The following is a 27,362-nucleotide window of genomic DNA, read 5'->3' as shown; positions in this document are numbered from 1 at the left end:
ACCGGGAGCTTTGTAATTTTTCAGTTTTGAAATGGCTTTTCTAATTTCTTCTTCGCTGTGGGGCGGCTCTTGAGCGTTTTTATCCATTTCAGGCAAAGTAATTTCTAATTTCCACAAGGAAACTAAGTTCCTGTGTTTGGCTGTATACCATATATTAAAAATTTTGAATAAAATCCTTTATAAAAAGGTATATAAAAAACCCAGTTGGGCTATGTTAAATTGGCAAAACGTTTTCGGAATAAGTATTCCATCATCAGTACCAAGTTAATACATGGATGTAGCCACTAAATATGGGGTTACAAACCCTTTAAAAATTGCTAATTTAAATTTAGTTTACATAATGTCTGTTTTACAATTTAGATGGTAAAGTTACCGTTGGATTGGTAACATGGTGACATATGACTCTGCAATAAGTTGCAAGTCCTGAGACGGTATGTCTACGAGGACTTCAATAAAGCAACTTCAGTTGCTTTATTGAAGTCCTCGTAGACATACCGTCTCAGGACTTGCAACTTATTGCAGAGTCATATGTCACCATGTTACCAATCCAACGGTAACTTTACCATCTAAATTGTAAAACAGACATTATGTAAACTAAATTTAAATTAGCAATTTTTAAAGGGTTTGTAACCCCATATTTAGTGGCTACATCCATGTATTAACTTGGTACTGATGATGGAATACTTATTCCGAAAACGTTTTGCCAATTTAACATAGCCCAACTGGGTTTTTTATATACCTTTTTATAAAGGATTTTATTCAAAATTTTTAATTTCTAATTAGTCTTCTTCACGACTATCGCTAAGCAGTTCTTCAAAATGATTCCCCCACCTGTTTAGTATATGTTCTTTGTCACTAATTATGGAACCATCTCTGTCTTTACATGCTGTTATTCTGGGTTTGAATTCTTTTCTGCAGCTGTGTGAATCCGCTTTCGTAGTCGCCTATTATTTCCTCTGCGTATAGAGTTAGCCTTTTAGACAGTATTATAGATATAATTTTGTGCGTTGTATTGATTAACGATATTCCTCTATAGTTCCGACATATTTGAAGGAGAGAAGGAAAATATCAATACAAAGTAAAGTCAGACACGTTAAGCTCACTTCTCTTTAATGTAATAATAAATGAAATAACACAAGCAGTACGTAAAGGTCATGGTTACAGATTGGGGAATAAAGAAATCCAAATACAGAAGACGCCGCATTAATGGCCGAGACAGAAGACGAGCTCCAAAGATTACCACACATCTTCAATATAACAGCTAAGAAATACAATATGGTAATATCAGCAGAAAAAACCAAATGTGTATGACAACATCTAAATACATACTACGATGTAAAATCGGAAAATAATAAAGCAAAAAGCAAGGTTTAGATATCTGAAAATAAATATAACTAGTTATGGAGATGTTGAAAAAGAAGTACGACAACAAAGCTTAAATTTTTATTTTATAGGTCAAGAAGAACAAAAAACACTTTCAAAGTTGGATGATTTTCAATTAATTGTCAAAATTTACCTAAACGAGGAAAAAACTTGTGGAACCAGTAAATTAAAAGGATTTTTAAATACCTTATTAGTAAATTGAAATCCATGTAGTAAATTGGAAGATACAGCTGTTTAAAAATATAAAATTTTTTGAAAATTGCATTTTTTATCATTTGTAAAGTGATAGTACTTTTTCCTGACAATCTAAAATTGCATCAAAAATTTAGTTGAACAGTTGAACGTAGTTCTATATGTTTGCAATAATGTCTACTTACTGAACTTCTTGGCCCAGACATTTAACTATTTTTTTTGACCGCCTAAAATTTTATATTTTTACTTCATAAATAAGCCATCAGATTAGGTCGTAAATGATTTCTCTCATCTGTTTAATTTGTCAGCTATGTTAATATTTAACGAATTATTAAATAAGATAACAAAATCTAAATTTTAAGCGTTTAAATTTTAAGGGATCCTTTAGGTTGCCTAGAACCAAATGTATAACAGTTTTAATTTTCACTATATATGAGTATATACATGAATGCTAATTTTGGTTAAATTGTAAGTTTTTAAAAGTGACAAAAATTTTGATTTTAGGAAATGTAGAGGGCCTTATAATACTCATCGGTCTTTATTATATTGAAAAAAACTAAAATTATAAAATTTAGCAGAAAAACGAGAAAAGATAATCCAGCCTTGACATACAACGGAGTATTACTAGATATTATTGAGCATCATAAAGTCTTAGGACTGACCTTCGACTGCAGACTTACTTGGAATACACCAAGTAAAATCTTAAATCCTAAATTCTAAATCCTAATCCTAAAAAGTCTAGCACATTTCCAATGGAGAGCTGACGAAGAGGTATTATTTGCAGTATACAGATCCATTATTCGCTTCTAAAATAGACTACTGTAGTTCTGTCTATATGTCTGCCTCCAAGTCACATCTGAAAGCTCTCTTGACTCCATACACAATACAGGTCTTAGAATCTGCTTAGGTGCTTTCAGATTTCGCCCAGCTCAAAGCATATACTGTAAAGCTAACGAACCGCGATTTTGTTTAAGGAGACCACATCTTCTTTTGTCATATGCAGCTAGCTTATTAGCCAATTCACAAAATCCAGTCTACCAACTATCTATTCAACCAAATAATCTCATTCATCATTTTCATACCACTAGAGCTGCCCAATCTCTTTCTTGTATACTAAATTCTCTTCTCGATGGTTTCTATCTAGCTGCAACTTTACCCTTTCATATCACTACACATCCTCCGTGGCATAAGCAACTTCCTAAGCTCTTTCAATAAACATGATACTTCTATAGCTATAATTAAACAATCGTTCCTATACATACTCAATCGAAATCAGTTTTATAAACTTCTTTATACAGATGCCGCTAAAAATAATGTAGGGTGGGTAGTGCTGTTGATCCTCTGTCAGCACTACAAAACTAATCAGACTTCCTGCCGTTTGCCGAGGCTTTTCATATGTTTGAACCAACTGACCGCAATGTAGCGATTTGCACTGACTCCTTATCATCAATACAAGTAATGAAAAACATGATCTCAGATTATCCTCTGGTAGGTTTAATACATGGCATATATAATAAACTTACGAACCATGGAGTAATTGACACTATTGTCTGGGTACCTTCACATATAGGACTTGTAGGAAATGAGGCTGCAGATGTAGCTGCAAAAGAAGCTTCTACTTTGGATATACCTATATCAAATATCCAGCTGCATAATGATAAATGTTTAAAAGCGTATATATGACAAATGACAAGCTAATTGGAACACAACTCCGAGTTACTTACACCATATACAACCGGTTATACCTTCCTTAGATCTACCACCTATGCCCAAAAGATATAAGGTTATTCTAAGAAGATTAAGAATTGGACACACTTGACTTACACATGGCTTTCTCATGACATCTACCGATCCACCTGCATGCGGCCATTGCAGCAGTCCCTTAGCCGTCAAACATTTCCTTAAAGAATGTCCATATCTTTCTACTAAAAGAAAACAACACCAGTTGGGAGATAATATACAAGAAATGTTGAATGAAACTGAGAAATATGCTAGTCTGTTTAAATATATAAGAGACATTCAAGTGCCTTATAAATCTGAAGTGTAATTATATATAACGGTTAAATTTGTAAAAACTAAGTATTGTGTATTATGTATTACGTACTGTCAAAAGTGTATTTGTAATACCCTTATATTGTATTATACTGTCATCGTGTCAATGCTGGTCGTAAAACGAGGAGATGGCGTTTTTGTATCTTCCATGATATGATAAATATTATAAGTATTAACTCGTATGTTATTCACACCACAAACACAAAAACAAATAAAATTTTTTATCTCGATACGAATATATGGTTGAATTAGCTCATCTCGCCGGACCCTAGCTAAAAGAACGATTGGATATTACAACTTTACGTCGAAATCATCGAAAGCAAAACATTAAAGATGTCCTAAAAATTTCCGAAGAACTTGAACGTCCGTTACCTGAAGAAAAGAAACGCAAAGCATGTTTCCATTGTCCGAGTAAATAGAGGCGCATGACTACTACATATTGTAACCAATGTTATCACTAGAATTAGGCAAATATTCAAATAAAAAAGTATGAAATATGCGCATAAATATGCAGTATTTTATGCAAAATATGCATATTTATCTAGAAAATGTGCATGTAATATAAAATATTTACAATATTTTTGAAGTTATACTTCTATACGCGCGCTCCACGTTGGAAATTTGTATGGGAGTAAATCTGTGAAATCATTACATATATAAGATAATGAGTAAGAGAGAGATAGAACATATATTTTCTTTCTATTCCTCTCTCGAATATAAAAATGTTCCTTAATGTATAATTTAATATTATATATATATATATATATATATATATATATATATATATATATATATATATATATATATATATATATATATATATAAAAGGGGGTTGAGGTTAATTGGGTATACAGCTGATTAAAAGCCAAGTGTACTCTGTTTAACAATTCATTATATTTCGCCAATTTTCATTGGCATCATCAGATGAGAGCTACAATTATTTAAAACATGGTAAAATACAATTTAACAATAGTTTGTTGTTTATATACTTACTTAATTGAGGTTAATGGCAGTGCGATTTATTTTAATACCATCAAGTAAAAATTTTTTTGTTGGAATAATGTTGATTGTAGTTGATGTTGATTACAAATTAAAATATAGGAAACAAATACAATTTAAATTAAAAATAAAACAGACACAACGTTTAGTTCGGTAAATGTCATTAAGGTTAAGTACTAGAACTATCAAATATCGAATGTTATTAATTGACTTTTGTGAAGATGATTAGTTCCATGGTGTTGACGTAGTAGTTGTTTATTTGATTAATATTTACTGTAAGGTGTGTTATAGTTGAAAAATTTTTGAAATTACATTATGTGTTGTATTAATTATTTAATAGTTATATGTGTCTATTTATAATGTTTGTTTTTCGATGTGTAATAAATAAGCATAAATCTCACTCAGATGTTCAACATCTGATTTCTTATTTATTAAATTATCCATTTGAGTGATAAATGCCATCTCGAGGAAGAGTCTTTTATTGAGATTATTTTCCATTGCAAGAATCTTTGTTTCACTGTAGTTCATTATGTGGTGTTCATCATGTACGTGTTTTGCAAGGGAACATCTATCAGGATATAATCTGCTGTCACTCTTGTGGGAAGTGATGCGACTTTTTAGGTGTCTGTTGGTTTGGCCAATATATTGTTTGTTACAACTTCCGCACGGGATACGATAGACTATATTAGATAATTGATCAGTAGGTGTTTTATCTTTTAGTTTGGTGAATATCGAATTAATGTTTAACACTGTGTAATTAGCGATTTTTATGTTGTCGTCAACTGATTTGAAAATTCGTGTAAGTTTCGGTGTTAAGTCTTGTATGAAGGGTAATTTAAAGTATTTAAAAGGAGTTAAATTAGTGTTAGGGGTTGTGTCTAGTGTAGGTGTAGTGTTTTGTGGTGTGTGGTTAGAGATGGTTTGTGTTACAGATAATGTATCATTTGTTGTGTTGAATAGTATTTTAGTAAGTAATGTGTTTGGGTATGAATTGTCTAGAAAGAGCTGATGAAGGATTTTTAGGTTTTTATAATAGAGTGATTGATCTGCAATCTGTAAAATTCTGTTTTTCATTTGTTTTATAAGATTAATTTTTGTGCTATGCTTATGATATGACCAATAGTTAATGTATCTTCCGGAACTAATAGGTTTCATATACCAATCTGTTGTTATTATGTTGTTATTGTTACGTATTAGTTTGTTATTACAAAGTTATTAAATGTTATTATAGTGAGCTATCGACAAATTGTGAACCGATTATATTTTTAAACAGTTGTTTGTGTGTTATTTTTAAACATCTTCGAATCTATTAAATGAATTGTAATTTACTGGTAATCGTTTAAAAGATATTTAAAAATAATTTAATCTACCTGTTTATACAATTTTCTTACTCGTATGTTTAAATTTTGACAATTAATTAAAAATCATAAATTAAAAGCACTTATTAATTAAGTCCAATATATGATATGTTTTTGTTTTTAGCAAAATTAAAGCAAACTATGCTATTGTTTGTATTGTATGTATTGTAAAAAAAATGTTTGATTTTTAATTAATTACCAACATTTTTCTTGTCGTTATTCTTGATCTATAAAATAAAACTTATTTTTTGCGGTTTTATAAATTACTTCATCAAAACATTGACATTATAACAAATAAAAAAAGGAGATATAGCTTTTTAAATATAGGTTAAAAAGGGCTATTTTCAGGGTGCTTATTTTCGGGGGACACATCTTAAACCTAAAGGACTAAAAAAATATTTTTTTAAGGTACAATGATATAAAATTTGGTAAAAATCCGCAGACTAACCCTACAAAAGTGGTCGAAAAGTAAAAATATTGCTTATATATATATATATATATATATATATATATATATATATATATATATATATATATATATATACATTATATATTAAGAAGATATTTCTGCTAAGTACTTACTTTGCATGCTCATATATTTCATCTACAAAGCTTTGAATATATCTCTTCGGTGATAATTCTTTATATGTCATGGTTACTGCATTTAGACACAAAGTTGTACTTCTGTTGGCTATTTCTGGGTCCATCAATTTTAGATAATTTGTCACGTCAGCAGTTTTCACTACAATACTTGCTACTTGCTTGGCTGTACTTATCGTATTTAATGGGATCTAATTATAATATAAACATATTTCTGGTGTCATATTTCAGTATATAGTATTCAATAAACGAATTCGGCCATTGACCGAAGTTTATACCGACAATGCGTTGTGAATTTCGTTTATTTCTCACATCGCGTTTAGGGTGTTTTTGACGTGCACAGAACGCGTTTTAAATATAATGAGAAGACCCTCAATGCGAAACTACGATGACCGTCAGACACACACGACGATTTTTCGCGTTAAAATACCCACAAAGCGAAACTTCTAATTTTATTTAAAAATGCAGATAAAAATAAGTTTTAAACAAACATTTTTAGAACCAAACTTCTTCATTTAATTTTGCATGTCAGCGATTCATGACACTTTGAACTACATTGTTTGTTCCTTTGTTTACAGGAACATTTATTGTCACCATAAAACCTTTTACAGTTGCATCTAAGAAAACCTTGACCAGAGCCTTTGGATGACATATTTTCTGCAGTTCGCAAAGGTATTTTCTTATTACTAATATTATTTATCTAATAAAAATAGTCTATCTAGTGGTCTTTTTTTTAAAGGAGCAAATCTTTTATTTGACTCACATATTATCTTTGATGCCTAAATTCTAATCATTGTATGTGATTCTTTTCTCTCATTCAATATTCTCTTACTTCTTTGAGTTTACTGACCATTGAAATTGCCGCCAACTTTGCCTTCGTGTATATTGGTTGCATCTACATTATTTATAATCAGATTATTATTGTCCAGGATTTTTTGAGATTCATTTATATCTTGATTCTCTAAATTCTCTTGGCAGGGTTCTACACTGTTGCTTTCTTCTTCATTTTTTAAATAATAATATAAGTCTTTTTCATTGTGTAGTTTATCAAAGACATCTTTTTGAAGGTCTGCATCTTCCAAATCATTTGTTTCTCTGCTGACAAACATGCCCTCATAAGGGCTCCTACCAATTCCTCTATGAAAAGATCTGTTTTTCTTGGACTGTATAAATCTCAACCCTTAGGACCATTTTGTATTATTATTATTATTTACCCAGATAATAAACATATCTCGGACATCTTGATTAGCCCTCTCTACAGAGCCTTGATTTTGTGAGTGTCTTGGTAGACCGTGAACTATATTCAGACCAGGCCACATAGTAGTTAGTTCTAAAATAACCGAGTTGGCAAACTCACGGCCGTTATCACTTTGCAAGATATGTAAAGCACCTACTAGACAAAAATGTCAACCAAGTGGACAGCCACTATAAGCGCTGTTTTGGGTTTCAATGTTCTCAAAACCCAAAATTTAGTCAAATAATCCTGGTAGCTTAAAATAAAGTTATATGGACCATCGGGACCTAATATTTGACTCCACGTAAAGTTAATTCAAACCATCCTCGAATTCGTTTTTAAGTGTTTTGATTGATTCACCGTCACCCATTGTATTAGAAGTTATCAGAAACTACACTGAATAAAACTCATGTTACCGGTAAGATTCGATATGCGATTTCTGTATTTCCCTTTGTGGGTATTTATATTGACCATAAAGCGAACTTTGTCGTGTAATTCTGACGGCCTACGTAGTTTTGCATTGTGAGTCATTGTTATTTATCCACAACGCGTTCTGTGCACGTCAAAAATACCCGAAACGCGATGTGAGAAATAAAGAAAATTCACAACGCGTTGTGAGTATAAATTTCGGTCAATGGCAGAATTCGGTTATTGAGTACAACATGTATAGGTACTGCGCGGCTTAAGTTAGGGATATTGCTAATTTACTGGTAATGCCACTTTATTTTACATAAATTATTTTTAAGTAAATAATTAAAAAGTAATATAGATTTTTAAGTCAGAAAATTAGATTAGTGAGATGTTATATGTTCTCTACTCTTTTGTATGGTGTCGAAGGTTGGACTTTGACGGATACACTTCTCAAGAAACTGGAAGCCTTTGAAATCTGTGTGTCGGAGAATCCTACGAATAAGTTGGGTGGATAGAGTTCATAACGAAGTTGTTTTGCATCGGATGGTAAAGTTACGGAAGTCGTCAAAACAGTTAAAAATCGCAAACTTGAATATTTTGGCCATGTTATGCGCCACCCAGAGAGATATAATATACTATTTAATAATACAAGGCAAGGTAGGCAGAAGAAGGCCAGGTCAAAGAACGTCATGGCTTAGAAACCTGAGAGATTGGTTTAACAGAACCTTTGTATCTCTTTTCCGAGCTGCCGGCAACAAAATTACTATTAGTCTAGGCGGGATCTGTTTTGGATTGGATATTTTCCATAGGAAGCTATTTTTTGCTGGAATCACTTCAGGATGTGCCCAATATCGATAATCACGATATGCGCCAGTCGCAAACCCTTTGCTAAATTTTTTATTTAACACAATCTGAAAACAATTGAAAATTTCTCATTTTTTTGCTCCTATTTTCGTTTATAATTTGAAAATATTGATCCTAGAGAAAAAATTATAATAAGTTAAAAGTTTCTTTATTCAATTTTACACAATATTTAGTTAGCTAGAAATTGAAAATTTAATGTTTATTGTTGAAAAAATAGCAATAATTGTAAAAAAAAGTACAAAAAAATGAAGTTAATCCTTTAAATGTTTTCGACTTTCTAAACTTGACTTACAAGCTCCATATTCCGCCTAGAAAAACCTTTTAATATGTTTAAAACGTGTGCTAAATTTTGTTAAAATCGGTCGGATATATTTTGCATAATAATTTTGCAACCCAGCCTACTGGAAAAAAATCGTAAATTTTCAAATTTATAGTAGGCCTTAAATATTTTGTATTAAATTCAAATCGGTTCAATAAGAGAACCTAGAAAATTTTTTAAAGTTTTAAACATTTTTTATATATATATCCAAACATCCATAAAAAAGACAAATAAAAAACCGTTTTCGCGTAAAATGTCGTTCGGAATACATGAGACGTGGTGATGGGGGACATGTGAATCGGCGAGTTCAAAATCATAGCGCGCGCTAAAAATTGCATTATCCCGGCTTCTCTTTAACCAATTTTGCTCTTTTTTTTGAATCGATGTCTCGGGCGACAAGGATTTCATATCTTCAAATACCATTTTCAATTGCAAATTGGGAAATTTGCAATAAACAATTGTATGTTAAACAAGTAATTGCATTTTTCTTCATGCATTTTTTTGAGCTTGCAATTTATACATTAAAGTAAATTGTTACTTTTAGTAAACAAATATGTATTCGTAAACGAAAAAAATTTTTTTTTCATAAATAAACTTTATTTTGACTCAATCTTTAATAATTTTTTTTTAAGTCTTTTTTTTGAGGGATATGTTTAAAGCTCGTAAAATTATTTAATTTGTTTATAAGCCTAAAAAATGTTTAAAATTAAAAAAAAAATTCTAGGCTCTCCTAGTGAACTGATTTGAATTTTACAAAAAGCGTTTGAAAGTTTGAGCCTTCCTTTATATGTAAAAAAATTGATTTTTTTATGTGAGAGTTAGCGCCTACTATAAATTTGAAAATTTGCAATTTTTTTCCAGTAGACTCTATTGCAAAATTATTATGCAAAACCTATCCGACCGATCTTTCCAAAATTTAGCACACGTTTTAAACATATTAAACAGTTTTTCTAGGCGGAATATGGAGCTTGGAAGTCAAGTTTAGAAAGTCGAAAACATTTAAAGGATTAACTTCATTTTTTTGTACTTTTTTTCCAATTGTTGCTATTTTTTCAATAGTAAACATTAAATTTTCAATTTATAGCTAACGATATATTGTGTAAAATTGAATAAGGAAATTTTAACTTCTTATAATTTTTTCTCTAGAATCAATAATTTCCGAATTATAAACGAAAATAGGAGCAAAAAAAAATGAGAAATTTTCAATTGTTTTCAGATTGTGTTAAATAAAAAATTTAGCACAGGGTTTGCGACTGGCGTATATTGTGATTTTCGATATTGGGCACATCCTGAAGGGATTCCAGTAAAAAAATAGCTTCCTATGGAAAATGTCCATTATGGTCTGAATTTCTACAGATCACGCCTAGTCTATATAGCCAATTTGAGAGCCAACGCTCCATAATCGAGCTCGACACATAAAGGAAGGAGATAGATTTTTAAAATTGTTAAAATTTGATACCGTTTTAAGAGAATTAGACTAAAAACTAATCTATCTATTAACAAAGCACCTGTACAGGCATTTTATAAATTACCTTTTTACTCTCAAATGGATAAACAAATAGAATTGCTTAAAGTTACTTGACCGATTGGGCCTATCTTTTGCAAATATAGTAAGTACATAAAAATTCACATTATTAAATGTGTTAATAATAATTTTATTGTTTATTTTAGTAATTGAAACAATTAAAATTTTCTAAATTAAAAAACAATTTTTTTAATTTAGAAAATCCAATTGGGTTTTTTTTTCTGGTTTTTCCCTCATAATTTACTATGGAATCACTAACAAGAGAATTTTACTGTCATCATGGCATGTGTTTGTCTTTTTAAAGACGAATTATATGCTATGATTTTTTCTGACGGATATCTGAATTGTCAATATAAATGAGTCAGATAAAATTAAATTATTAGAAGGATTTTTCACCAAGTAACAAAAAAACAAAAGTTTAATTTACTAATGTTTGTATTTTGAGAACGATTTCAGAAGTGGAAATTGAAACGTCTATAAACTGTATATAAATTGTTTATTTACCATTTAAATAGTAATTACTTTAATTTTTTTGTTAATTTTCCCGACTTATTTGAGAGGGAACATAAGTCAATTATTATTACACAAATCAACACAACTTGTTCTGCAAAATTCAGAATGCCACCTCTCACATCCACCTCAAAACTGATCCATCCTGGTCTAAAACTACACTACTTAACAATTGATAATGATCCTAATTATTATTTTAAACTCTTTTTAAAGTTTGTTGACGTCGTAGTATTTTTCATTGGTTATAGTTAGAAAATACATTAATATTTTCATAAATATAAATAATTAAAAGGAAAAATATAATATATATTCTAACAACAAAAACAATTTATTGAAATAAAGTACAAAATCCAAAATAACGAGATAATTTGTCTACAAAACTTAAAAAAAAATAAAAAATTTTAATATTTTGTTGGACCTCCTAGTGAACGAATTAAACTTCTTACTTTATTAGGCATACTTTCAATGAATGCCTTCAAAAAAAATTGAAAGTTGTACATTCGGGTAGGTCGAAAAAACACTTTTTTATATCTTATAATATAGATGAATTATATAGACAAACAAAAAGAAAAAAAATATCAAAATCGGTTATTATCTTTCGATTGCGCATAGGCCCTAAATTTTGACAAAATTAAAAAAAAAACGTCATTTTGTGATTGAAATTGTTGATTTTGAAATTGTTGATTTATATGTTGTCGTAATGTAATATTGTTTTCGCAATGTCTTCAAATAGAGCCTATTAAATGGATATTATACTTAAACTAGCAATATGGAACGCCAACGGTTACTGGAAAATGCCAAACTATAAATTATATACCACAAATCATCCTGATGAGACTGCAGACGGAGGTTATGCCATAATTATCAAAAGCAGTATAAAACGTTACGAACTACAGGCAACTAAAATACCGCACCTGCAGGCCACAAACATAGTAATTAAAGACTGGATTAGGCCAATCACTATATCATCATTATACTGCCCCCCTAAGCACACAAAAACAAATCAACTTTCTAAATTTTTTAAATCAGTTGAGTGAACCTACATACTGGCCAACAGACAGAAGAAAACTTTCAGATCTCCTTGATTTCTCTATAAACAAAGTTATAGCAGATAATCACCTAACAAATAATCATGCTTCAACTTAACATCCGATCACTCGCCAATATTTCTCACCCTGTCTTCTGAAATAATTTATATACCTAAACCTTCTACGCTTTATTAATCAAAAACCAATTGTACTTTATTTAAAGAAACCATTACTAATAACTTAAACATAAACTTATGTCTAAAGACAGAAAGTGATCTGGATATTGCTGTGGATCATCTCACTACATGTACGCAGAAATCATGCTGGGAATCCACCCTACCAACCAATAATAAATCTAAGAAGGAGTTCTATCTCAAGGCCATTAAACAAAAAATTAGAGAAAAGAGAAAACTTAGACGGACATGGCAACATATACCACCTATCAAAACGAGTAACGGACATTGGGTACGCACTGATGACGAAAAGGCAAATATATTTCTCAAAAACATGGAAACTACGTTTACTTCATTTCCCTGTGAGTTTCAATCAGAGGAAGAGAAAAATATTCATATATATTTGGACTGCCAAATACAAATAAAAACAAAGCTTCTGGTTTGGATTCGTCATGTCAATTACCACAAAATGAGATCCTCTTATTAACACAATCACAACGCGGTATTAAGATTAGGATATTTTCCTACACAATGGAAAGTAGCTCAAATTACTTTAATTCATAAAATAGACAAACCTTTAGGATCCGTAATTTCATATAGACCCATTAGTTTATTACCAATTCTTTCTAAAATTCTTGAGAAACTAATAATAAAGAGGAAAAGACAGTTAAGATTTTATTTCACGTACAGGGAGCTTGCGCATCCGTTTATACGTATTTCGGCCAAATAGGCCTCATCAGAACGGCTTTCGCAAACGCTCTGAATGTGAAATAAATCTTTTCTGTCTTAGGAAGCAACTCTAACATGGCTTCGTATAGACGCAATGTAGCGACATCTGATAATAAAATCGTAGACCAATTTTTGAAACCAAATTCAAGAATTCCGCTTTAATCTGCGCCTTCTAAAAATTGCAAGGCAAAACAGACGTTGATAAAGATGTTAAGAGAGACATGGGGAATCTAAAAATTGCACACCACAACATATCTCCTCAACTAAGCAAAATTCTTAGCAAATTGGTTTCTAGTACTCGTACTTATGCGCAATCGGAAAATGTTAACCGATTTTAATATTTTTTTTTGTTTATCTATATAATTCGCAACTTTTCCGCGCTATTATAACCTCGAAATAAAAAAAAGTATTTTTTTGGCCCACTCTACAATAATTGTCCATAATATGTGCTTCACAGCTTCCCTAAACTTTTAAGGCATATTCACAGGACTATCTAACACATTTAGTTATCGTGTTATAGCGGCCCAGACATGTTCTATGCAGTTCATACCTGGTGACCGGGCTGGCCACCCCATTCTGCTAATACCGCGATGCTTTAATATTATAACAATTCTTGCACGGTGGAGAGGGATATTGTCGTCAATAGGGACAAATCTTTCTCCGATTGCACCCGAAAATGATACAATAATTGGTTCTACAACCACATATCTATATCTCTGAGCTATCATCGTAGCATTTGTCAGAACCACTAAGTCGGTGCGGCCATCAAAACAAATACCATCCTAAACGCAGTTGTAGGTATCCTATATTGTTCTTTATATATATATATCTCCTCGTTTCCTCTAAACCAAAATACGACTATCTGAATTATTTATATGAAATCTAGACTCATCTATAAATAAAGAGTTTCTCCATTCGTTGATTGTCCAGTTGGGGTGTTCTTCAACCCATAGTCCTCTTAATCCGCGATGTTCCCTGGTAAGTACTGGATACTTAATCCGTTTTCTTGCTCTTAAGCCAACCATATGAAACCTTTTTCTAACGATTTGGTTTAAAATAATTATTCTTCCAGTGGCGTTACGCAATATTCTGTTGATGCGAGAAGCAGTATGTGTTGGGTGCCTTTTAGAAATAATTCACATAAATTGGTCATCAACAGGGTTGATACTCTGTTCTCGCCCTCCACCATGAACATATGAGGCTACACCATTTGTGACAACGATTCCAAGCTCTGTGAAAAGCCACTTCACGTTGCAGTAACCCTTCGTTAATCCACCTCATAATCTGTTGCATATGGACAATATCTAAACGTCTTCGAGGCATAGCTTTTTTTTTTTTTTGAACCTATTCTCTAGCCTTGCATTGTTGGATGTAGGTCTCCCCCAGTTCTCTCCATCTTTCCCTATCTTAAGCTGTTCTCCGCCATGTGGGACCTCCTTGTTTCCTGATGTCATCTTTCCACCTCATCTCGGTCTCATCTGTGGTCTGCCTCTTGATCTCTCTGCATCATTGTATGGACGCCACTCTCCGATGGCATTGTTCCATCGTCCGTCTTGGAGACGTTCATTGTGTCCAGCCCATTTCCATTTCAGTTTTGCTGCTTGTTCTATCGCGTCTACTGTCTTTGTTATGATTCTGATCCACTGGTTACGTTTTCTATATTTAAGTAATATACCCAACATTTGTCTCTCCATCCCTCTTTGTGCCTTCCTTATCCTATCCAAAATGGCTTGTGTAAATGTCCATGTCTGTGCTCCGTAGGTGAGTACCGGTATTATACAGGAGTTATATACCTTGCTTCGTAAGTATAGAGGGATTGTTTGATGTTTTAGAACGTAAGAAAGTTTGCCGAAAGCTGCCCATCCCATTCTTACTCGTCTCGATATTTCGGCTGTTTGATTTTCTCTGTTAGCTCTGATTGCTTGTCCTAGATAGATATACTCATTTACTTGTTCTATTTTTTCTGTTTGTATTTTTATTGCCTCTTGGTCTTCCGTGTTTGTCATTACTTTTGTTTTGTTGAAGTTAATTTTTAGGCCTTTTTGCAGTGATTTTTCATAAAGTTCTTTCAGCATTAATTCTAGTTCTTCTCGTTTCGAGGAGATCAGGAGTATATCATCCGCATATCTAAGGTGATTTAGGTACTTTTCGTTAATACATATTCCTCTGTTTTCCCAATCTGTTGATTTTATTATATCTTCGAGGGTCAAGGTAAACAGTTTAGGTGAAATTATATCGCCTTGTCGGACTCCTCGTTTAACTTTTTATATTATCCGTTATTAATTTGTCGTCCAGAATTACGGTCATGGTTGCGTTTTGGTAAATATCATGTATCAATAATTGTCGGTATCTTGAATCTATGCTACTATTGACCAGAGCTTCTTCCACCGCCCAGTGTTCAATGCTGTCGAAAGCCTTTTCATAATATACGAATGCTAAGTACAGCGGAAGGTTGTATTCATTGGTTTTCTCAATTAAAATTTTAAGCGCATGTAGATGGTCGATTGTGCTGTATCCTTTCCTGAATCCGGCCTGTTCGACTGGTTGGTAGTTATCAAGTTTATAGGTTAGTCGGTTGTTTATTATTCTTGTGAAGGTTTTATATAGTTGTGACAAAAGGTAAATAGGACGGTAGTTGTTTAGGTCTGTTCGGTCTCCTTTCTTATGTATAAAGATTGTGTCGGCATTTCTCCATTGTTTAGGTATTAAAGCATACATAGCTTATAACTTAATAATAAATAATAATAAATAACTTAATAATAAAAATACTCCACTATTTAAAACAAACTGTGTTGATATCAAATGAAAATATACGGCTTTAATATTCAACTTTTTGCTGACTATATAAAAAAATCTTAAAAACAACGGGTGGCCACAACAGTAAAATTTATTTTATTTTATTTAAAATTGATAACAAATTCGGGGTATTAATATTATTTAAATTGTATTAAATTTTTAAACAAGTCAGACTATTTCTGGCGTAAAATATTACTTTTATCCTTATCAATTTTTGATTCATAGATCCAGTCCAGCCGAAAGTCTTCGCTGTGAAACAGGTGAATTTATGCTTCGCAGGAAACAACTTCATCTGACATACTTTGTTAGAGTGTCTTTAAATCAAAACAACCGTATATATAAGCTACTATACAAACCCAATAATTGTGAGCCTAATAATAAATACCAGACATTACCTCAAATTTTACTTTCCCTTTCACGATCTGTTTTTTCAATAACAGATATTTATATACTATCATCAACTCCTCCTTGGATTAATAACATACCAAAAATTAACCTTTAGCTTAATAATTATCACGAAAATGAAGCCAATAGCCAAATTCTGAGGCAATCTTTCCCAGAGCTAGTCAACACAAACTCATATGACGAGATTCTCCACACAGATGCATCTAAAACTGAAACAGGTATTTGATATACTGTAACAACTTCAAATAGTATCATTTAGAAGTTATGCCTTAGACAATCCACCTCTATCCATACAGGAGAGCTGTACGCCATCCATCGAGCAAAAAGACAAAAGAGGGAATGTAAAGGTAGTGGGGGCAAAAATATTGTTAGACAGGAAGTGCCATCTTGAGAGGCCAAATTAAACAAGGAAAGAGAGTCTTTCCTTGTTTAAGAAATCAAATTTAGTTGGGTTATGTTATTATTTGTCCCAACTGTCACATGAAATCTTATTTATATTGAAGTTTTTTAACAATTGTTTCACATTTTAGACTGTTATCGTTAATATTTGATTAAAATTTTCTCGCCTAAGACACATTCTGAAAACTATTTTATAGCTACTGTTAATAAGTGTCGGAAAATTTAAATTTGGCGCATTCGCATTTCCGGATATGTCCGCCATCAGAGGCCACTTTTTTGGTCGCCTTTTCATAACGATTAGATTCCCTCTTTTGTCTTTTTGCTCGATGACGCCATCCTACAAGCATTAAAAGGCTTATGTAATCAAACTAAAGCCAAGAACAATGCAATATATACAGACTCGATGTCCCCAATCGACTCGATTAAAAATATATAATCCGAACATCCATTAGTTCGTGACATACATGAAGCAACAAACTGTCTCATTTCTTCTGGAACAAACATAACATTAATCTGGATTCCTTCATACGTTGGCATTTTAGGTAATGAGACTGCTGATACTGCTGCAAAAGAAGCAATTACAACCAAATCAGACATCAAATCTGTTCAACTAGCATCATCTAAAACTACTTTTTAGGTTCCAAATTAAAAAAGTCCTGGCAAAACCAATGGAAGAATTCAACCTCGAAATTACACAACATACAACCTACTATCGAAATCTTTCAGCTACCTAACTTAAGTAGAAGAGACAAATTAATCGTTCGCAGGCTAAGAATTGGTCAGACACGGCTGACACATGGACACGTGATGGCTTTGGAGAAATCACATGTTTGTGAAAAGTGTAGTAAATCATTAACCGTTTAACATATTCTTACAAAGTGTACCAAATACGAGCAAGAACAAAGAAAAAATACTCTATAAAAGGTCTTACAAATGTTACCCTCAGCCAATCAGAACTTGTTCAGAATGTACTAGATTTTCTTCGAGAAACGTATTACACAATTTAGTGTATTCGTTTTATTACTTTCTCTTTCACATATTCTCTTTATTGTAAATTATACCTAATGTAATGTAAAATGTATAGCAACAAAATTAACCCAGTGTCAATAACCTTGTTGTTGTGTAACAATAAACTAAAAAAAAATTGTTGATTCATAATCCCAATTAATATCCACGCTGACTAAACTGCCAAGTCGTATAAATAGTAATTTCATAGCCTCAAATTCTTAAATTACCATTTTTTTAATAGTTCTGTGTTATGTTAAGTTACAGCGTTTCAGCAGGTGGTTTCACTAAATTAATAAAAACTACTTTTATGTTTTAACCATTGGTTAACTTAAATAATAAAAATATCCTTATTTTTTATTAAGCTATGGTTGTACCTATTATTCGATAGAAGACGGCACATCGAGAAGAAGTAGATTTAAATAAAGTTCTTAATAACACGTGAATATAATTGAACCATGCCTTTGATCCTAACTTTACTTCATTATTAATATTAAGTAATATTAATAAAATTTTGAATTACTTTGTTTAAAACTTTTAAAATTTTGATTTTCTGCTCATTCACCAATGTTGTCATATTTTTATTATCAGCTAATAGTACCAATTCGTCAGCGAAAATACTCAGCTTCTGTAAAAGATATACATATTTGTCAGCTCGTAGTAGGTTAAGAATTGACGTTTTATCTCTCTTCTTAAAGTATCTTTGGTCTATATCATATGCCATTTTTTCTGGATCATCTACAATGACTATAGGGTCCTCTACCTAAAAATTATAATACATCACTTAACAAATTTTTATTCTAAACCTTTTAACGTTTTTCTTATACTATACCCTTAAAATTTTGAATATTATCAAAAGTTCTAAAATAAATACTAAAAAAAAAGAAAAAGGCAAATTGGGAAATATAATGATGAAACCCCGTTATATTTAAATTTATTGTTGCTGATATGTATTTATGTATTTAGCATGGAAACTAGTCCATGTGCTACAAATTTTTAAATGAATTATGTTATGTCTAAAAATTAAAACTTGATTGTAACCAATTATATTATACAGTGTGGCGCACCGAAAACGAAACAGAGGTATTTACTGGCAGATGATTCCTTTTTTGAAAAAACGCTCGGACCCGTCGATTTTGTTTTCGAGGGGGACACAAAATTGGCATAAAATCACTTTAACATTTGCAGCCCCTTAAGCGGGGGTGGCATCATCCCTAAAATCTTAAATGAAAAGGGGGGTCGAATGATCCATTATTTGAAAGGTCTTTCAACTCCCTTTATAATGATAAAAAATTCATGTATTCAATTAAGTAGTTTTGGAGATTTATTGATTTAAAGTTTAAAGTAGACTTTAATAGGTACATCAAATTAGTTTGTACTTCTTTCAAAAGAAATTTGAGTAAAAGCATTTTCTTAATAAGTAAATGCTTTTATTTACTACGCCCATGGTTTATTAATAATAAAAATAGCAATTGAAGTGTCCTTTGTGACAAAAAAAGTTGTTTCTTGAAGAAAGATAAGTAGAGAATGCCACGTACTTATTTTAAATAGGAAATAGTACATTAGTTTGCGATTGATTTGATCAATCTTTGTTGTTAAAATATCATTTATTGCTTTATACATAAATTAACCATGGTATATTCCACGGCAGAAAGGGTTGAAATTATTGAAATATTTTTCAGGCTAATAGAACAGCACAAATTTTTAATGAACGACATGAGAACAATAATGTGTACCGAAAATATGTTCTAGAACTTGTAGCTAAATTTCGGGAAACTGGATCAGTCGCCAATAAAAAACGTAATATTGAAAATCCTATAAGGAACGAAGCAACAGAAGTGGGGGTTTTAGGGCAAGTTATTGTAGATCTTACATTAAGTACCCGCAAATTGCAAACTTCGTGTGGTGTTAGTCGACGTACTATCCAACGGATTCTAAAGGCCCATAATTTTCGTCCGTATAAAATTCACCTTGTACAAGAACTTAATGAAGACGATTTTGATAAGCGATTAGAATTTTGTGAAGTTATGAGTGAACGAATTACAAACGATGAACAATTTTTATTTAACATTTGCTTTTCCGACGAATGTTCCTTTTTTTTTTAAATGGCGAAGTAAATCGTCATAATTGTCGATATTGGTCGGACTCTAATCCCAGAATTTACCATGAGGTACACACACAGCAGCCACAAAAATTAAATGTTTGGGCTGGCATTTTTAGCGATCATTTGGTTGGTCCTTTTTTCTAACCTGGAAATTTGACTGGTGAAATGTATTTGGAATTACTGCAAAATGCCATAGATCCTGCGCTAACAGATATAATTGAAAATCAGAATGATGGTCGATACGTTGAGAATATGTTGATGTTCCAACAGGATGGTGCCCCACCACATTACTCATTAAGAGTTCGGCATTATTTAGATCAGACCTTTCCAGGTCAATGGATTGGTAGAAGAGGTGCCGTTGAATGGCCCCCAAGATCGCCAGATTTATCACCTTTGGATTTCTTTTTGTGGGGTTACTTAAAAAGCAAAATCTATGCTACTCAGCCAACATCCTTAGAAGATTTACGACAAAGAATTGTGAATGAGTGCCATCAAATTACTCCTCAAATATTGCAAAATGTCCGGCAACGTTTTTAGCAAAATCTTTATTATTGCATGGAAAGTAATGGTGGTCATTTTCAACATTTACTCGGCTGACAGGTCAGTTCATTCTTTATTTTTTAACAACTTTGCTGCTATGTATTGATCTCCTCTTACGATGATGTATTTAAACTTTAAATCAATAAATCTCCAAAACTACTGAATTGAAGTACATGAATTTTACATCATTGTAAAGGGAGCTGAAAGACCTTTTAAATGATGGATCATTCGACCCCCCTTTCCATTTAAGATTTTAGGGATGGTGCCACCCCCGCTTAGGGGACTGCAAATGTTAATGTGATTTTATGCCAATTTTGTTATCCCCTCGATAACAAAATCGACGGGTCCAAGCGTTTTTTTTTTAAAAGAATCATCTGCCAGTAAATGCATGTTTCGTTTTCGGTGCGCCAACCTGTATATCCGGATAGTGATTACACACGAGTTCTTTTATTGATTTCTAATTGAGGGACAGCAGGTTAGTTATGTTTAGTGAAAGTTGCACATTACTTTTGACCATGTTTTCATAAACTGTAGCTGAAAGTTCTTTATTTTTATTATATCCAAACAGGATGTGATTGACATCACACTGGGAAATATTATCGCATGAGAAATTTCCTGATTCTATAATGTTTAATATAGCTAGGTGAACAGGGACAGCACCGTCACTGGTTTTTAATCTTGTGATATTTGCCGATGATCGTTTAGGTATGTCATAATGGAAAACATGTGGTAACTCTGTTAGAGATGATAACGTGGGATAAATCTTGTAATAATGATTATTTCCCACCTGCCTTGCCTGTTAAAATTGTATTTTTGATTATACAATTTGATTAAATCTGTTACTAGAGTTAGTGTAAATATATTCTTGTATACCAGAATAAGTAAAATCCTTAGCAAGTTCGTCTACTATTTCATGACTTTTTATCCTGGTGTGACTTTTTGCAAAATAAATTTTACATCTTTGTTTCTCACTTTTTATTTAATGTCACATATCAGCTCATATGTGACAACCCTGTGTGGGTGCTAGCCTCCTTAAGAATTTCTCTCCAGTCGTCCCTATCCATCGCCTTTCTCTCCCCCAAGCACGTATACCCATATTTCTCATATCTTTATCGATGTTATCAAGGAACCTTGTTCTGAGTCTTCCTATTCTTCTATGACCAAAGGGTCTATCAAGGAGCGTTTTTCTAACTGGATAAATTTATTCCATCCGCATTACATGCTCTATCCACCTCAGATATCCTATCTAAATATGTTTTACAATAACTGGTTCCTGGTATATTCTGTAAAGTTTAAGATTGTATCGTCTTCTCCACACTTCATTTTCATTCACTGTTCCATAAATACGGATTAAACTTTTCTTTCGAAATATCCTAACATTACTTTTTGTTATAGTCTCTGAACAATATGTTAGGACTGGGCGTATTATTGTTTTGTAGAGTTTTATTTTTGTATTTCCCAATATAACTGATAATTTAAAAAAGGGTTTGAGCCCAAAATAGCATCTTTTGGACGTACAAATTCTGCGGTTTCTGCGGTAGTATTCTTTTCAGTGTTAAGAAACGCTCTCAGGTATGCAAATTTGTCCACTGCTTCGATGACGTCGTTTTTTATAACAAGTGGTCGTACGATTTGTGATTGCATGCTTATTTTCATATACTTCGTTTTTTTGCTGTTTATTAATAATCCTATTTTTGTAGCTGCTTCTTTTAATGCTACAAACGCCTCCCGTACAGCGTTTTCCGTTCCCTTAATACTATTGATATCATCAGCATAGGCAAGAATTTGCACTGATTTATTATATATTAAACCAATGGTTGTGATTTGTGACATAATTATTACTTTTTCTAGAGCCAGATTAAACATTATACAGGAGAGAGGTCTACCTGGCGCAGTTTGTTATTTGTTTTAAAAGGTTCAGACAGTTCTCTCTGAATTCGTACTTTACATTAAACTTTTTCAAGAGTTAGTTTTGTTAAATTTACCAACTGATTTGGTATTCCTAGCTCTTTCATTCATAAGAAAATGAGGCTGAAGATAGATATAAGACTACTAAAAGAAAATGAAACCCAGAAAAAATTAAAAACTGAGATTAATAAGAATTTTGCGAAAATAGTTGAAGACACTATTAGAGGCATAGAAGAACAGTGGAACGAAATGAAGACATCTATTACCACAATTGCGCATGAATATCTAAAATCAAAAAGAGAAAATAAGCAAGAATGGATAATAGATAAAATATTGCAGATGATGGAAGAGCGAAGAAAATTAAAAGGTAGAAATGACAACGAATACAAAAAGTTGCATAAGACTGGCATGGCTGACGGAGAAATGTACGGAGGTTGAAACACTATAACGCAAACATGACTTTCCATATGCACAAAAAAATTAAAGAGGTACAGAATACCAGAAAACAACGCAATACAGGCATAGTTGTAGACATTGAAGGCCAGATTTTGACTACCATTGAATGTTTTTCTTCCAAATCATGAATGTGTTGCTGATATAAGTCCATTTTAAAAAAGGTAAAAAAGAAATAATTAGACTTACTCACAATCAGTTTAATTTTACTACCCAAGACGACCGGTTTCGCTTTCTAAAATTTGCAAAGCATCATCAGGTCGGTGGTACAAAGTAAATTAAATGCTGAAATTATAAAAAGCCCATATTAGGGTGCTTTCTTATAAGGACATAGATCAAAAAGTTATAGATCAAAAAAGTTTTAGTAATTATGCCAATATTACATGTCTGTGTTAATTAATATGCATAAATTGCATTAGCAGACAAATTGGTAAGAGAAAAAGTCTGTTGGATTGTGATACATTAGAAATAAACAAAATACTACTTACATTCCGGCACAAGAATTACTATATAGTGATTGGTGATTCATACTTCAAACTATCCCTTATTACTAATAATGAGTGATCTTCGGTCAATGTTGTAACTGTCTAACAACTTAGAAGGAAGTTTCTTGTGGGGATGGGTGTTAACAGATGATGTAGGAGTAAGGTATATGTTATTGTTTGTTAAAAGAAAATGTGATTATTATAATAATAATAATATTAAAATATAAAACATTATTTAAATTATTATAGTTATTTATATTTATTGAAGAGATATATTTTGAAATGTGTGTTAAATTATTGAAATTTTTTTATAACTGTCCTCTTTCTTTATCGGTCGGTTAATCTGCTGATGTTTGGTTCGGTCTTTGTTTTTAAATGATCTGCGGTCGTCAATCATTGATAATATTTCGTCAGTCATCCAATTCTTGTTTTTGTACTTTTGGGAAGTGATCAGAGACTTGGTGGTGGTTACAATAGCTTTTTTAATACAATTTCATTTGTCTTCTATACTGGCCGGTTGTTTAGATCTTGCTGTGATATGCGCTATTGCCTCATTTAATTTTTGAGTGACTATATTTATATATATATATATATATATATATATATATATATATATATATATGTATATAATATATATATATATATATATATATATATATTTATATATATATATATATATAATATATATATATATATATATAATATATATATATATATATATATATATATATTACCATAACCCATCCAAAACATTTATATATTTTTTCCAAACGAGTCACAAGTACTTCTTTTTTCTTACTCTTGTAGAAATATATATATATATATATATATATATTTCTACAAGAGTAAGAAAAAAGAAGTACTTGTGACTCGTTTGGAAAAAATATATAAATGTTTTGGATGGGTTGGAGTCAATAAAAGGGTTAACTATTTATTATCTCGAGCTTTCAATTGTGTTTACAATTATTATCAAGAGCTACTAAAAAAGACAAAATATCTTACAAAGTTGAACTAGAAAGAAAAAAAAATGTTTGTTAACTCACCAAATAAAATTAGTTTGGTTAATAAAATTGCTGCTAACATATTTCAAAAAGAATTACTATAAAAATGTCCTTATCTAATAAATGTTTCTCTGAAATTTTAATACAATTTTAAAAACATTTTTCTTAACGCAAAAACAATTGAATTTATCAATAAGTTAGAATAGCGACCAATTACAATTAAGCCTCAATGTCATAAATGCCAACTTAAAATTTTTATTTTTGACAATTATATTGCCAAAAATTAAATTTTGTTTAAAAAATCGGTTGCCTGTAAAGTCGGTTTTACGGGCGAAGATTTTACGTGACAACGTCTTTTTCTCGGTAGAATATTTATTGATATGAATATTATTAAATTGCACAATAGGAACAAGGAATTGAATGAAAATAAGAATTGCACAAATTTTAACTATAGAAATATATTTTGTTTACTAAAACATTGTACATGTAAACTTAAACTTAACTAATTTCTATTTGAGTGATTTTGTTGAGGATAGGACGATGATAGGAGAAATATGAAATGAAAGGAAGTGTTTCTGCTGTAATGTGTCTTGAACGCCAAGAACGCTCGAGAAAGACAGAGACACAAGCACGGAAGCACGCACCGATTCAACGCGCCTAATTCTCTAGTGCTGCGCGCGCAGCGGACCGATCATGTTTGAGTGGGAGAGAGACGCAAGGCATTCGCCGGTCCGGCGGGCCTCTCTCTCGTTCGGTGACTCACTGTAACAGACGTGAGCGGGCGTTACACTTTTTCATGAATGACTCCGAGCCACAACCTAATTTAAGACGTTGTCACGTCAAAAATTCTTTTTTGTTTAGTAGGTAATATAGGTAGGTAAAAAAAAAGACGAAGATTTATTCACTATTGATAGATGTCTGAAAAAATGTAACAAATATATGAAAAATGAAATCAAAATGTGATATTTTACACGTTTCATATATAAACTACAAAGAAATAATATAATTATAAATTTTGCTTAGAATTTGAATTTCTGATCTTTTGTTTAAATTATTATCACTTTTGCTAATACAAATATTTCCAAAAAAGTCCTTTTGAATTTATTACTTTCACTGCATAAAATTTTAATGTTATCAAAATCCATAATATGGTCTTTATCGATTACATGCTCTGCCAAAGCACAAGATGGTTTTTTAATTCTGTAATCACTTTTGTGAAAAATATAAAATAATAATAATAAAAATGTCAAATCGCATTATTTAAGTTGACATTTACGACATTGTAGGCTTAATTGAAATTGGTCGCTATTCTAACTTATTTATAAATTTTTTGTGTTAAAAATGTTTTCAAAATTATATTAAAATTTTAGAGAAACATTTATTAGATAAGGACATTTTTATAGTAATTCTTTTTGAAATATGTTAGCAGCAATTTTATTAACCAAACTAATTTTATTTGGTGAGTGTGAGTTAACAAAAAAAATTTTTTTTTCTTTCTGGTTCAACTTTGTAGGATATTTTGTCTTTTTTAGCAGCGCTTGATAATAAATAGTTAACCAATAGCCCTTTTATTGACTCCAACCCATCCAAAACATTTATAAATATATATATATATATATATATATATATATATATATATATATTATATATATATATATATATTATATATATATATATTATATATATATATATATATATATTATATATATATATATATTATATATATATATATATATATATATTATATATATATATATATATATATAATATATATATATATATATATATATATATATATAATATATATATATATATATATTATATATATATATATATTATATATATATATATATATTATATATATATATATTATATATATATATATATATTATATATATATATATATATATATATATATATATATATATATATATATATATATATATATATATATATATATATATATATATATATATTCGTATATATATATATATACGAATTTTGCAGAGAATCAGAAAATAAAAATTCTATTCAAATAAATATTCTATTCAAAATATCAAAGTTGGTGCGTTGTGGTGTACGTTTTGTAACACTGGAAGTAATACCAAAGTGGAAAGGTGCTATTGACATACTTACCGTGGGATTCAAAACTTTTTCCCCCGAAAAACCATAATCATCTATTATTTTCACCTTAACGTCAGCTCCGGCAGGTAATATAAAGTCTATATTTCCAAGTCTGACACTCCTGTCTAAAAGAATTTCTTTTGTGTTAGCCACACTGTAAATTTCAAAATAGTATGATCCTTTGGGAAACGTGCAGCGTACCGCAAAATATGTTTTTAAAGCTTTCCCCTTCTCAGGTTTCACAGAACATTCGGTTAAACTCGGTGGTTTATGAACGTTTATTTTAACAGCAGTCTTTCCTTTTAATTCATCTACAAATAATTACTAAATTAAAAATGAATAAATAGGAACGTTTTAATATTGAAAATATTGTCATAGATATTGAACCAAAGACTAAACTGTAAATAGCAACATTGCAATTAGCATGAAAGAATTGAAGTTTAACGAAATGTGAGACTTTCAAGGTTAGGTAGGTAAGCGTCTCAAATAACCTCTCTTACTCAAATCTAAACCTCACCTGTATGTGCTACTACCCGTTAGACTACCAACGATGCATTGACGATGGGAATATCTTCTTCTTGTTTCTCCTCCTTATAAGAATTTTGCTTGTTCATTGGCGGAAGATTGTCACTCTATCTTTTGCGTGGTCGTCCCATACTTCTTCTACCAATTGCTGATTTATCTCCTGCTATGTTAACCATACGTGGCTCTCCCACTCTTCTTATGTGGATATTTCATTTTATTTTTCTGTTTACTATCCATTCG

General features: G+C 31.1%; 1 protein-coding gene across 1 annotated transcript in view; it reads right to left on the bottom strand.

Annotated features, from left to right (window-relative positions):
- LOC140434877 (uncharacterized) overlaps positions 1–27,362 on the bottom strand; it is a 309,793-nt gene that overhangs the window by 199,108 nt on the left and 83,323 nt on the right. The window contains exons 8-10 of the mRNA XM_072523474.1: positions 26,610–26,908; positions 18,506–18,745; positions 6,567–6,775 (exon numbers count right to left, since the gene is read on the bottom strand). Of these exons, the coding sequence (XP_072379575.1) occupies positions 6,567–6,775; positions 18,506–18,745; positions 26,610–26,908 (748 nt within the window). The remainder of the gene's footprint in view (positions 1–6,566; positions 6,776–18,505; positions 18,746–26,609; positions 26,909–27,362) is intronic.

The sequence above is a fragment of the Diabrotica undecimpunctata genome, chromosome 2, assembly GCF_040954645.1.
Source record: "Diabrotica undecimpunctata isolate CICGRU chromosome 2, icDiaUnde3, whole genome shotgun sequence".
In the NCBI taxonomy this organism is placed as follows: domain Eukaryota; kingdom Metazoa; phylum Arthropoda; class Insecta; order Coleoptera; family Chrysomelidae; genus Diabrotica; species Diabrotica undecimpunctata.
Note: the sequence above shows the minus strand (reverse complement) of the source record. Positions and strands in the feature narration are given on the sequence as shown.